Here is a 14,247-nt window from a genome sequence, read left to right as displayed (position 1 = left end):
ATATATATATATATATATATATATATATATATGTATGTATGTTTTATATATATATATATTTTATATATATAAAAAATATATATTTTTGTTTTATACACAACAATAAAATTGTTAAACTGCTACCATGTTTTTTTTTTTTAAAGCTGACAGGTTGAATAGGCATTTGAATGTTGACCAAAAGGTCAAGAATAACTGCTTCTAAATATTGTTGGTGCCATTTTTTTTTTTGTTCCTATCCTCTGTAGGTAAAATAGACATGCTGGTAGCCGGAGCTGGCACTGGTGGCACCATCACTGGCATCGCTCGCAAGCTGAAGGAGAAATGCCCTAATATCAAGGTGAGGCTCAGATCAGTACATAAATTCTGATACACCAGTCAATGAACTTGTTTTCTGTCTATCTGTCTGTTTGCTAATTATTTAAAAGGGTCCTATTATGCTTTTTCACTTTTTTAATTTTAGTCAGTTTGTAGTGTGTATGTTTGGGCATAAAAAATCTTCAAACTTACAAATCTCAAAGTCCACTTCAAAGGGAGATATTTCGCTTTTAAAAAATCCCTTTTCAAGAACTACAACGAACGGCTCATTTGGACGGTGTTTTTATATCACTGTATTTCTGAAGGAAACCGACTGTCTTCAGAAAATTGGATGTCATTTTCATTTAATCTTGCATGTAATGTCTGATAAAGCAGTGTATTTTTGAGCGGAGGCTGCTTTGTGTACAGCCGTTACCGGGGAAACATTGATCTCTATCACTCCAACAGCGCCTCCTGCTGGCAGAGAATGAGTGTGCATATATATATGCCGCCTGGGAAACACTGGACTATAGTATAAATAAATTCAACTGTATAACAGTTTCACTGCAATTCATGTTATAATGTTAGAATTAAAGAACAATAAAAATAATACATATGCACTTATCTGTACATAGTAAATGCAGTTATTTTTAAGCGGTTGTTGACAACCTATCTAAAACGTGATTTAGAAAAAAACAAAAAAAACAACTAACGTTAGCACTCTAATATGTCTTGCAATATCCGTGCATGCAAAGGTTCTGCGATCCTCTTGTTCAATATTCTCTGGGTCTGAATCCAGCTAAAATTGATATGGTAATATTGACGCCATCCTTAACTATACCGGAGCAGACGGAACTTGCTGCTTTGGCAAGGGGTGGTGCAGTACTGAAACACCATCTAAGCTGTTCGCCAATCACAACGCACTGGGACAGCTAACCAATCACATCACATTTCGTTTTTCGGAAGGCGGGCCTTCATCAAACCCGGACGTTCCGTTTGTGCCAGGATGGGGAGAAAGGTTTTGTAATAATGTAAATTATGTAAAAAAAAATTATGCGTTTTTCGAACCACCAAGCATGAGAGCATGTTCTAGTACATCCCCAAAACAAATTCAAGACATTGTAAAAGAGCATAATAGGACCCCTTTAAGTAGTTTGGCATAATCTTTTATTACTATTTCTTATGAGTAACTACTTCAGGTCTTGAAAGTGTTGTTGAAAGTTTTGTTGTAGGTCATTTTGAATTCTGAATAATTACTATGTTGGAGACGTTGAATTAATTTTTTTTAAACATTTTTACACCGCATGTTACAATTTTTTTTCTTTTTTACGTCATTGTTCTCACATCAGATAGTTGGAGTGGATCCTGAGGGCTCTATCCTTGCTGAGCCAGAGGAGCTGAATAAGACTGATAAGACTCAATATGAGGTTGAGGGCATCGGATATGACTTCATCCCCACTGTTCTGGACAGATCTGTAAGTTTGCATTTGTGCAGAAGGCTTTTATGCAGTTAAAATGAGTGTTTTATGTTGACTAATGGCAGTTGACCCTATCGCCATGACCTGTCTTAAATTTTACGTCCCGTAATTGACATGTCTTTGTAATGGTTGCGGACTGGTCCTATTATCATATTAAAAATAGGCCAGTATGCATAGTTTTAAAGCAGAATCATTCAGAAATATGCCATTTATAGTGACACAAGCTGCCTAGAGAGGATGCATGTCTTGTCTTTTCCAGATGTTTAGATCTTGAAGTGCATAGATCACCATTAAGTTTCACCCTTGATAAAAAATAAAAAGAGCCACATTGAGAAAGAAAATGTTTTAGATACATTGAGGACAGTGATGTTTTAGTATCATTGGTATACTATTATAATTTTAGTACTTAAAAACTGTTGTTTGAGCTGTTGTTGGGGGATGGTTATAAAAGTTTATTTTGTTTTCTGTTTATTTGCATCATCATGTTATCAGCTGTAATTGCTAAACTGACTTTCATGACTGTTTGCCAGTTTTTGTTTGCTGTCTGCACTATATTTAATCATGATACTGTGTAACCAATTTCTTTTAAGAAAAATGGCAAATAATAGATGGTTTAAGGTGTCACACACTTCATTCCAGCTAACGTAAGACAATATTAGTTACATTTTTACCACATTTACTGTGTCTCAGGTGGTGGATAGTTGGTACAAGTCCAATGATGAAGAGTCCTTTGCCATGTCTCGTATGCTCATCAGAGAGGAGGGTCTTCTGTGCGGTATGTGACTCGCAGCACATCTCTCACGTTTCATATGTGTCAAGTGTGCATCTAAACTGTGTGGTCTGTCACTCTTTGTAGGCGGTAGTTCAGGCACAGCCATGGTTGCTGCAGTGCATGTAGCCAAAGAGCTGAAGGAAGGCCAGCGCTGTGTGGTGATTCTCCCTGACTCCATCCGCAACTACATGTAGGTTTCTGTGTTCCCAGCATTGTAGTGTGCTTAGCTGTGCTGTGAATGTGTGTTTTGTGTTGCCTGGTAGATTAAGCAACAACTATACTAATGTGATGTTTTAGACTTTAAACTAGACTGCTGGTATGTTTGGAATTGCATGCTTCCGTACTACCAGTGGAGAGAAGCTCTTTTGTATGTGTAGCTTCTCAAAATATTAAATGTAGCTAAACTAAGCTAATAATACAACTTAAGTTGTATAAATGTAAATCTATTCAATACAAAAATGAAAATCATCCCTAACGCTGATGTTTAATAAGATTAAACGTATGGGTTACGTATGTAACCCTCGTTCCCTGAAGGAGGGAACGGAGACGTCACATCGATGACCGACGAAATTGGCGATCTCGCTAGAGAGCTACTTTGAGTGTAAACTAAATGAGCCAATACACATTGGCATGCAATGACTGCATCCAACTGCCGCTGATCGCAGCGCGAGTATAAACAGGCAGCAGGTGCAACGCATACTCAGGTTTTCGTTGAGGAGCCGAGCCGGAAACCCAGTCACTCAGCAGTGGTACAGCAGCCATGGTGATGGGACGTGATGTCTCTGTTCCCTCCTTCAGGGAACGAGGGTTACATGCGTAACTGAGACATTCCCTTTCAGTCGGTCAATCTCGACCAGTGCTGGACTGGTAATCTGGCATACCGGGCATTTTCCCGGTGGGCCGACGCACTTTTGGGCCAGTACAATTTAAAAAAAAAAAACATTTTCCCGCCAAGGACCGGCCCATTATGCAGGGACAGCTGCCCATAACAAAGCATTATATAGACGGAGTGATAAGGGATCTTGCTCTGCCTATGTAAATATCGCTTTACCTCTCTTCCACCTTCCTCTCGGTCTCTCAAAATGGACAGACCAAAGGTGGTGCTGAAAAGCTCAGGGAAAAGTAGCTTAAAAATTGAGGCGGACGCCGCAAAATGTGCCTCGTCGTCGGCAGTTGCGAAATGTACACAGCAGCGTTATCAAAAACAGGCTTGCTCTGCTGTGAGTGATGCGGGCCAAAGGGACAGGCAGGAGGAGGAGAGGAGTTTAATCGGTAAGGAGATTGATAACAGGGGCTCGCATGAAGGGGAAACGGAGGAATCTAACCTGTACTATGCGTGTGCGCGCCATGAGTGTAGAATATGTAAACTTTTTAATAAAACGTAAATTCGTCCCTTGCTCTTTTTTGGCCAAGTCAAGTGTGTTCACAGAGGTTTCCATGGGCCAATGCGAATAAATTTAAATATGACCTGACGTTTTATTCTTATCCAAAACAATGAGCTGGGATATTAACACACCATTTTTTATTTTGTGAGTTTGCAGTATATTCAAATACTTGACTTTCAATATTAAAGATACTGTAATCACTGTTTAAAAAATCATAATTTATTAACTTATTCTCCGCCTTCCTCTCTTATTCTTATAAAGGTTGCATTCTTTGAGGAGGTCTTTGCTGTCCCTTAGTGTGAAGATTACTGGCAACATTTTAAATTATAGTAGCCTATATGTTGTACACAGTTGCATACGTATTTTTATTAATTGGAAATCATACTTTGACCTTTTAGCTTGTTTTCTTTGGGGGATATATACCGTATATATGGTGTAACTATATGTGGTGGGCTGCCTGGACCAAAACATGCCAGGGCCGATTTTTTTGTCCCAGTCCAGCCCTGCTCTCGATGTCACGTCGATGACAGACGAAATTGGGATCCCTACCAAAGCGCTGATGCTGACCCTTCCAGTGTTCTGTGCGAGCCTCCTGCGCCTCTTTGGGTATAGGCCAGGGCTCGCAGCAGGAAGGCCAGTCACTGTTGTCTTAGCACTACCCAGTAAGTGAGATAGGTTAACACTGGAAAAACGTACCCGTTCTACACGGAACAGGAACGTTGCGGAAGCCCCATCCTTCCCGAAGGAGGTTTCGGAAGCACTTACACATACGGATGAATGTTTAGGTCCATATGGAAGATTTAGAGGTGATTATAACCCTCTTGAAGAATGGCAGAGAAGTCTGCCAGGGAAACATGGGCTTAAAGCTATACCGTAGAGAATACACATATGGGATCCACTTAGGTTGCTACATATGGCACCCAGCCCTCTACCAGTTCTCACGGATTCATCGAGTGAGGGCCTGTCGCCAAACGCTCCACCACATCTGGCTGCCGAGGGTGATGGAGGAGCTTGACAGGGTATACAGTACGGACACTCTGGAGCAGTTTAGCAAGCCGACACTAAGCTGGGGCCTCTTGGTGCTTCTACCCGTTTGAGGTGAGAACATAGGAGGATACCGGCTCAACATGAAGGCTATAGAATCTATCTAGCGAACATGTTGGGGGTCGCCCAGCCCGCAGCTCTACAAATATCATATCTACATGTATATCAAATATGCATATCTGTCAGTGAGGTGCCACGAGCCAGCGCATTGCAACACTTCTGGTAGAGTGAGCTCGCAACCTGAGCGGGCAGGACACACCCTATGTCTGATAAGCCAGGGTGATGGCATCCACTATCCAGTGGGCCATCCTCTGCGTGGAGATGGCATTCCCCTTCTGCCGGCCTCCGTAACAGACAAAGAGTTGTTCTGAGGTCCTGAAGCTTTGTGCCTGGTCCATGTACCATCTTAAGGCGTGGATGGCACGGAGCAAAGCCAGGGCTGGGTCTGCCTCCTCCAGGGGCAACGCTTGCAGGTTCACTATCTGATCCCTGAAGGGGGTAGTAGGAATCAGGGCACATAGCCGGGCCGGGGCCTCAGGGTTACCTGGGAGTCAGCCGGCCTAAACTCTAGGCACGATTCCGTCGACTGAGAATGCATGCAGGTCCCTTACCCTCTTGATGGAGGCCAATGCAACCAGGAGCAGAGTTTTCATTGAAAGAAACTTTAGATCGACTGACTGCAAAGGCTCAAATGGGCCCTGCTGTAGTGCTTTGAGCACCAGTGTCAGGTCCCAAAGAGGGTATGGAGGGAGGAAGAGGAGGATTCAACCTTCTCACCCCCCTAAGGAACCTGATAACCAGGTCATGCTTCCCTACCGACTTCCCCTCCATGGGGTCGTGATAAGCAGAAATAGCAGCGACATAGACTTTAAGGGTGGAGGGAGACAGCCTTAACTCCAACCCTTGCTGCAGAAAGGAAAGCACGACTCTGATTAGGGATCTCTGGGGGTCCTCTCAGTGAGAAGAACACCACTCGATGAACAGGTTCCACTTCAAGGCATAAGCGTGTCTCGTATACGGTGCTTGCGCCGAAGTGATGGTGTCCTCTACCTCTTGGGGTAGGTCACCTAGAACATTCGCATCTCAAACAGGAACCAGACACAGAGTTTCCAGACGCGGGTGTCACAGGGTGCCCCGTCTCTGAGGAAGCACATTTCAAGTTTATATATTATACACTTGCATTGGATGCTAAATTTGACCACTAAGATCATGTTTGTTCAGATATCTGAGAAGTGTCACACTGGCCTGAAAAAACATCATCTTCTTAAACTGTGTCCAAAATATTAAGGTAGACTGAAAAAAGCTCTTCTTCTTTTATGATTTTTGGAATGTCTTTTTCAAGAAATCCAGAGGGTCTGACATTCATCAAGTATTTCTGCATTATTTTGCTATTTCCAGATTACCTTCTGTGAATGAGATTGCTTAGAGAAGAGACCATTGCTTTATAATTTTGAGAGCTGAAAGACCCTCCTTGGAAACATGTGACAGTCCAGACAGCTGAGTAAGCTGGTTAGTGATGTGTTTTCACCCATCATTAGTTCAACAGTGTCAAAGAAATGACTGGCACACATGATGAGTTTGGCAGGTCCTGGACATCCTTGGCGAGCCATTCGTCCAAACTCTTGCTGTTCGACACAGACTCATTTACACTTTTACTGACCTTCAGGTCTGTACCTCGACGGAGTGGTTTTTGCAAGCCGACCCGAAGCCGGGGCCTCTCAGTGCTTCTACCCGTTTGAGGTGAGAACACAGGAGTATACCGGCTCCACACGAAGGCTATAGAATCTAGCGAACGTGTTAGGGGTCGCCCAGCCCGGAGCTCTACAGATATCTACCAGTGAGGTGCCACGAGCCAGCGCCCAGGAGGATGCAACACTTCTAGTTGAGTGAGCTCGCACCCTGAATGGGCAGGGCACACCCTGTTCTTGATAAGCCAGGGTGATGGCATCCACTATCAAGTGGGCCATCCTCTGCATGGAGATGGCATTCCCCTTCTGCCGGCCTCCGTAACAGACAAAGAGTTGTTCTGAGCTTTGTGCGCTTTGTGCCTGGTCCATGTACCATCTTAAGGCGTGGATGGCACGGAGCAAAGCCAGGGCCTCCTCCAGGAATGCATGCAGGTCCCTTACCCTCTTGATGGAGGCCAATGCAACCAGGAGCAGAGTTTTCATTGAAAGAAACTTTAGATCGACTGACTGCAAAGGCTCAAATGGGCCCTGCTGTAGTGCTTTGAGCACCAGTGTCAGGTCCCAAAGAGGGTATGGAGGGAGGAAGAGGAGGATTCAACCTTCTCACCCCCCTAAGGAACCTGATAACCAGGTCATGCTTCCCTACCGACTTCCCCTCCATGGGGTCGTGATAAGCAGAAATAGCAGCGACATAGACTTTAAGGGTGGAGGGAGACAGCCTTCACTCCAACCCTTGCTGCAGAAAGGAAAGCACGACTCTGATTGGGCATCTCTGGGGGTCTTCTCGGTGAGAAGAATACCACTCGACGAACAGGTTCCAATTCAAGGCGTAAGTGTGTCTCGTAGACTGTGCTTCCGCCGAAGTGATGGTGTCCGCTACCTCTTGGGGTAGGTCACCTAGAACCTCCACATCCCATCCAGGGACCAGACATGGAGATTCCAGAGGTCCAGACGCAGGTGCCACAGGGTGCGCCGTCTCTGAGTCAGTAGATCCTTCCTCAGAGGAATCTGCCAGGAAGGGGCTGTCGTGAGGGGCATCAGTTCTGGGAACCTGGTTCGGTTGGGTCAGTAGGGAGCAACGAGCAAGACCTGCTCCTCGTCCTCCCTGACTTTGCACAGTGTCTGTGTGAGAAGGCTCACTGGGGGGGATCGCATATTTGTGCAGGCCCTGCGGCCAGCTGTGTGCCACTGTGTCCATGCTGAGTGTTCCCTCGGTCAGGGAGTATAACAGCTGGCATTGGGACATTTCTGGAGAGGCAAACAGGGCTACCTGAGCCGCTCTGAAACGTCTCCAAATCAGCTGGACCATCTGGGGATGAAGTCTCCATTCTCCCGGGAGCGCAGCTATTGACAGCTCGTCGGCTGCACGGTTGAGCAGACCCGGAATGTGAATGGCCAGAAGCGACCTCAGGAACTTCTGACTCCAAAGGAGGAGGTGGTGAGTGAGTTGTGACATGCGACGGGAGTGCAGATCACCTTGCCGGTTGATGTACGCAACGGTCGCAGTGTTGTCCGTACGGACTGCTTCGCCAAAAAGGCCGGTCTGGGACACGGAGGCGTTGAGGAACCGAACTTTGTTGGCGTCCCTCATGTCGGCCTGACACAGCCAGTGAGATTTCCACTCAAGCCCTACCCTCTCGGCGGCCCGGGAAAGCATTGCCGTCATCTCTGGATCTGATTCAGGCATTGCCACTGTCCCGGAGGGTGGCAGCGCAGCCAAATCTTCCTCTCCAGAGAGCTCCGACTCACCCTCCGATGCAGCGATCGAAATCCGATCATCGGAAGGAGCACTGAAGGATACGGCTGATACGCTCCTTGCAGAGGGCCCAGCGTGTTCCTTGGGCAGCTCAACTGGCTGCAGAGTGCTAGAGGAGCGATGGTCCCTCGAGGGTTGGTTCCCTGGAGTGTTGGTTCCCTGGAGTGTTTGCCATCACGGTTAGCCTCAGACCACCCGTGCTACTGCCTGAAGTAGTCCTCCCTGACTGCTGCCAGTACGAGAACTAGACCGAGGCAGAGGCAACGGAGCACCACCCCCTTTGAGGTAGCGGAGCCTGGTCCGCAACTCAGAGATGGTCATCTTCCCGCAAAGAGAACATGACTCATCCACGAACACCACCTCAGCTTGCTTAATACCCAGACACATGAGGCAGCAATCGTGACCATCATCCGAGAGAGGGCCAGGATTTAAAAGGGATTTTAGAGAATAAAGATGGTAAAAGAACTAGAATTTATTGTAATGCTTTTGAACTATTTGCAAATAATATGTTTGTTAAAATAGGCAAGCATTCACTCTAAATCATATGCCTAATATGCCAAAAATCACTCCGTTAATGTTTCTTGTCTCATCACATTTAAAGGTGACCTATTATGCCCCTTTTTACAAGATGTAAAAATCTCTGATGTCCCCAGAGTGTGTATGTGAAGTTTTAGCTCAAAATACCTTGCAGATCTTTTTTTATAGCTTGTTAAAATTGCCACTTTTAGGGTATGAGCCAAAACGCGCCATTTTCGTCTTTCCCTTTAAATGCAAATGAGCTGGTGCTCCCGGAGCAGAGGGCGGAGCTTCAAGAGCTCAAGCTCCGGCAACACAGGTGCTATCCTTTGCAAATAAACACTCCACTATTAATACAAGTCTGTTTGTTATCTTTACAGAAAACGCACTCGGTTTAAAAGTCAGTCATCTGATTGTACTGTGCATAAAAAAAAATGCACTTTATATATTACACAGACGGGAGCAAGGCGCGATTTAAAAATAACTCATGGTGCCATTGCACTTTATAAGTCCCACTTGTGATTATGAGCTTGACTAATTCCAGCAGTCGACTTCACATTGCTTATTTTTAACTCCCACATTCCTATTTACGATCATTCTGGTAGCATGTGAAGGCAGCATCAGTGAAAACAGACAGACAATGGTAGCTTTAGCAACATTAGCCTTACAGAGTGCCAAGAACCTCTTTCAGAAAGGCAATTAGGAAAACAAACTTGTGCACCTTGTCTTCAGCGGCTCAGATTTCAGGAGTAAGGAGAGAGCTATGTGGATTCATACATCCAGCTACAGAACTCCTAAAACGCAATGGCGGACTGTGTACAACTGGCTGTGAACTCGCTCAGGGTGGTTCTATGTTAAAACGGCAGTGTCTGTCAACATTCGAGGGTGGGGCCTGTGGCTAATGTGACGTCACATTAGCACCAATTCGGAAAACAGGTAGTTGGGAGACACTGCTTATGATTTATGGGGATTAAAAAAAAGTGAGTGGGTGGATTTTTATCATTATAGGGTGGTTGTGTACACACACTGCCAACACACATTTATGTCCAAACACCATGCAAAAGTGAATTTTGCATAATAGGTCCCCTTTAAACGAATGAATCGCATAAATTCAAAATGAAAATGGCAACATTTGACAGTAATCTAACTTTTCTATCATAAAACAGTTGACATGTATTAAATGTTAAGCTAACTTATATCTTATGTTGAACTATAATAAAAATAAAGAAAAGTTAATTAATTTAATTAAACGTACTGTATAAGATTAAAAAAAGTTATGTTTTAGTTGATTACCCCAACACTACTTCCTCAATGAATGGAGTATGTGTACTGTACATGGTATGCAAATTCCATTTCCCATGACGCAGTGCACTGAAAATCCACTTGGTAATGTAAATGTAACACTGTGAGGTCATGTAACAGCAGTGTAGCATGCATTTCGAACATCTATCCTTCCTTACTATATTAAATTATATTAAAATTGTATGTAATAAGCTTTATGTTAATGTACCTTTAAAACAAATTCTTTGTTCTCCTCACCCTCAGGTCTAAATTTCTTAGTGACAAGTGGATGTGTGAAAAGGGCTTCCTAAATGAGGAGGATCTTGTTGTCAACAAGCCATGGTGAGTGTAAATACATACCCACATACGCACGTTTTCTTTGAAAGCACCCTTGTTATTTACACACCAATATCCTGTGCAAATATAGACACTCTATGCATCTGCTACTACACTAGTCTGCATTACAGTTACAGTTCAGCTTCTAAATGTAGAGACGTGATCACTCTCCCGAATGACTCTGTCTGTGTGTCTTCTTACCGTGAGTTTTTATTCTCCTCCCATCTCCTGCGCTCGTCTATCTGTAGGTGGTGGAATCTGACTCTACAGGAGCTCCGGCTCTCCGCCCCACTGACTGTGCTGCCTTTAGTGTCTATTAAGAAGACCATTCAGATCCTGAAAGAGAAGGCTTTTGACCAAGCCCCAGTGGTGGACGAGGCCGGGTAGGTCATTCATCCAGGAACCTGTTTAACTAGAGCTTGACCATTTTCTCAAGCCTCTGAAGATTTTAGTCCCATGTCCTCGAGGAGATCATGTATCAGTGCTAATCACTTAAATCGATGCAGTGTCACAACTACTGCATATTCAGTGCTACGTAAAAATAGGTTCAGTTGAAACATTATGGACTACATTGATAAGGATGTCAGACAATGAGAAGGAAAAGTCCTTTAAATATCTGTCTTTAAAAAAATAGTTCTTAATATATTGAAAAACATTTAATGATATGCTAGGTAATTTTTCCTTTACACTTTGAATACAAGTGAAGTGTGTGTGCGTGCGTGTGTGTGTGCGTGTGTACCCGGTATTCCGTTCGTTATGGGGACCAAATGTCCCCACAAGTATAGTAATACCAGTAAATTTTGACTTTGTAGGGACAATTTTGACTTTGTAGGGACATTTTTTTGTCCCTATGAGGAAACAAACTTATAAATCATACAGAATTTATGTTTCGAAAACATAAAAATGCAGAAAGTTTTGTGTGAGGGGTAGAGTTATGGTAAAGGGGCTAGAAACTACAGTTTGTACAATATAAAAACCATTACGCCTATTGAATGTCCCCATAAAACATGGAAACCCAACATTGTGTGTAATATAGGTATGGTTTAATTATTACAAGTAATTTTAATTCGGATTCTGAAAAATTGCATCATAGAGGTCACTGTCAATAAAGTTTTGTTTTATTAGTTATTTTGAATTGGCTTAATACATTGGTTCTCAATCCTGGTCATTGGAGCACCGCAGCTCTTCACATCTCCCTGATTTGTGTCGTCAGCACATTAGAAGAAGCTCCAAGACTGTCTGATAAGAGAGATGTCCAAAATGCACAGGGCTGGGGACTTCCAGGACCGAGATTGAGACCTAAAAGATCTGAATAGAAAAAAAGACTGTCATGTCATTAACCTAAAAATACCTGAATGATAAAACCGATGGTAAGTGGAGTAAGGTGTGGCTCAGTCTGGTGTCTGGTTTTCTCCCTGTAGGCAGATTCTGGGCATGGTCACGTTGGGGAACATGCTCTCATCCGTTCTGGCTGGGAAGGTCAGGCCATCCGATCCCATAAACAAAGTTCTTTACAAACAGTTTAAACAGGTGGGCATGCAAACACAGACACACCCCCCTTTCTGTCATACTGTACATGCAACAGAAGGACCGAGAAAACGTATGCACACGACATGTTCAAATAAACCTTGAGACATCATAATCCAGTGCATGTTGTTGTGGTCTGTAACAAAGACTCCTGCTGTTTTGATTTCTGAGGCTTGGATGGAAAAGCAAATAATAGCTGAATAATAACATGTTAATTGTACACGTCAAAAGACAATATCAGTACACACAGTGCTACTTAAGCTGCACTGACAGATGTAATGTGATCGCTCAATAGTCAGCTTGTTTCTCTGCTTGTAGGTGCGCCTAACTGATAACCTGGGCAAACTCTCACGTATCCTTGAGACGGACCATTTCGCCCTTGTTGTGCATGAACAGATTCAGTGTAAGTCATTTGTCTCTCCGTTACACCTTTTCCTAATCAATCAGCTGTTCTCCATTTTCTAATTTTTAGTTCTATACACTATATACATAAATGATTCAGAAGTTTGGGGTTAGTAACCCATAGTAGTCCATTTGAAATAAATGCTGTTCTTTTGAACTTTATATTCACTTGGTAGAAGCTTTCAAAATAGAAAGATGCCAACATGCCCTCAAACAAAATTTGACCCAGACTACAACACGCACTTAAAAGGTGGGACCTACAGCAAAACTATTGGTGTAAGGAATATAAAGTATTCTCAAAGCCTCTACTTCATGTGACCGTATTGTACAAAGTGTACAAAAGTCTTACCACACAAAATGCAGCACTATTCAGGAACAACAGTCTTATTCATGGAGCTAAATGCAGTACGGCACCAATTCCTGATATAGGACACGTGTTTTCCTGAACTCCGGATCACTGCTCCCCTTCCGTTGCCATTTGTGGCAAAGAAATCACCTACATTGTGTTCCTGTTCAAGGACATTACACTTGCTGCTGTGGCAAACTCGGCCAAGTGCTAGAATAACACTACTGTGAGCTTTGCTTTTAACAATTAACAAACATTACATGAGAATACAAGGCTGCTTTGATAAAATTATTTTTGCACTTTTTGGCATCTGTAACACCAGTTATTTAGAACCCAGCAGTGCTACTGTAGCATCGTTAATATACCATTATAGTTTTTGTTGTGCATTTTTTGTTATTTTTTTAATTAGTATTTTTTAATGTCTATGTAGTTTTTATATAGTTTGTTATTTTAGTTCTTCAACTTAAAACAAAAAAATAAATCGGGGATTCTAAAGCGCTTAAAAAGGTCTTAAATCAGAGTGGTCTTAAATTCATAGTTGTGGCATTAAATGGTGCATGCACTGCAAAGAAATTAAGATTTTCCAGTATATTTGTTTACCAATACAAATATCTAAACATCCTTAAATCAATATAAATTTACTTGAGATGCAACATAAAGAAATTAAGTTTTGAAACTGAGCAAAATTAAGTGAGTTTATGATTAAAATAAGAATAAATATCTGTCAATGGGGTATGAAAATAGCTTTTCCATTTAAATGAAGCTGCTTTTTTATTGGCAGATTTTTGACAGATATTTGTTCTTGTTTTAATCATAAACTCACTTCATTTTGATAAATTTCACAGGAAACAAAACTTCTCATCTCATGTAATTTTGCTTCCCAAGTGAATGTATCTAGATTTAAGAATCTTTAGGCATTTGCACTGAAAATCAAGACAAAAATACAGATACAATTTTATTTATTTTTTTTAAACCGTGTGATCAGAAAGTACAGTAAAACTTATTTCCATATTTCAGTGTTTGGGAGCAGAGTTGTTCAAACTTTAAGCTATTTTTTGTCAAATTAATTAAAAAGTTGCTAACACAGCTTATTGTGTGCTCCCTAAAAATGTACTTTTAGAGAACGTATTCCCTTTAAATTATTAAATTTTCTTTACTACAAAAAAAAATGAAGTACCTTCATAACACCTGTAGAAACCTTAGGAATATATCAAATCTCACTAGTACTATTCACTGTTACTATTATTAGTTTTAGTTAACCCTGGACCTCAGTCAGATGAAGTACAGTAAATGCAGGCCATGGTGTCATTGCAGTGAATGGTGTCTGCAGTCTGAATTGCAGTTCCTGTCTTACAGACATGAGCGATGGATCCCCAAAGATGAGGCAGATGGTGTTTGGGGTGGTGACAGCCATTGACCTGC

General features: G+C 42.5%; 1 protein-coding gene across 2 annotated transcripts in view; it reads left to right on the top strand.

Moving 5' to 3' along the window:
- Nucleotides 1-14,247, top strand: part of LOC107661289 (cystathionine beta-synthase-like) — a 22,402-nt gene that overhangs the window by 7,029 nt on the left and 1,126 nt on the right. For both annotated transcript variants that reach the window (XM_016450785.1, XM_016450786.1), the window contains 9 exons: nucleotides 246-337; nucleotides 1,644-1,769; nucleotides 2,463-2,547; nucleotides 2,629-2,734; nucleotides 10,479-10,556; nucleotides 10,799-10,933; nucleotides 11,972-12,080; nucleotides 12,396-12,480; nucleotides 14,182-14,247. In XM_016450785.1, coding sequence (XP_016306271.1) covers nucleotides 246-337; nucleotides 1,644-1,769; nucleotides 2,463-2,547; nucleotides 2,629-2,734; nucleotides 10,479-10,556; nucleotides 10,799-10,933; nucleotides 11,972-12,080; nucleotides 12,396-12,480; nucleotides 14,182-14,247 — 882 coding nt within the window. The remainder of the gene's footprint in view (nucleotides 1-245; nucleotides 338-1,643; nucleotides 1,770-2,462; nucleotides 2,548-2,628; nucleotides 2,735-10,478; nucleotides 10,557-10,798; nucleotides 10,934-11,971; nucleotides 12,081-12,395; nucleotides 12,481-14,181) is intronic.

Source organism: Sinocyclocheilus anshuiensis, unplaced genomic scaffold (genome assembly GCF_001515605.1).
Source record: "Sinocyclocheilus anshuiensis isolate Anshui unplaced genomic scaffold, SAMN03320099.WGS_v1.1 scaffold507, whole genome shotgun sequence".
NCBI classification, from domain to species: Eukaryota; Metazoa; Chordata; class Actinopteri; order Cypriniformes; family Cyprinidae; genus Sinocyclocheilus; species Sinocyclocheilus anshuiensis.
This window is presented reverse-complemented; position numbering and strand designations above follow the sequence as displayed.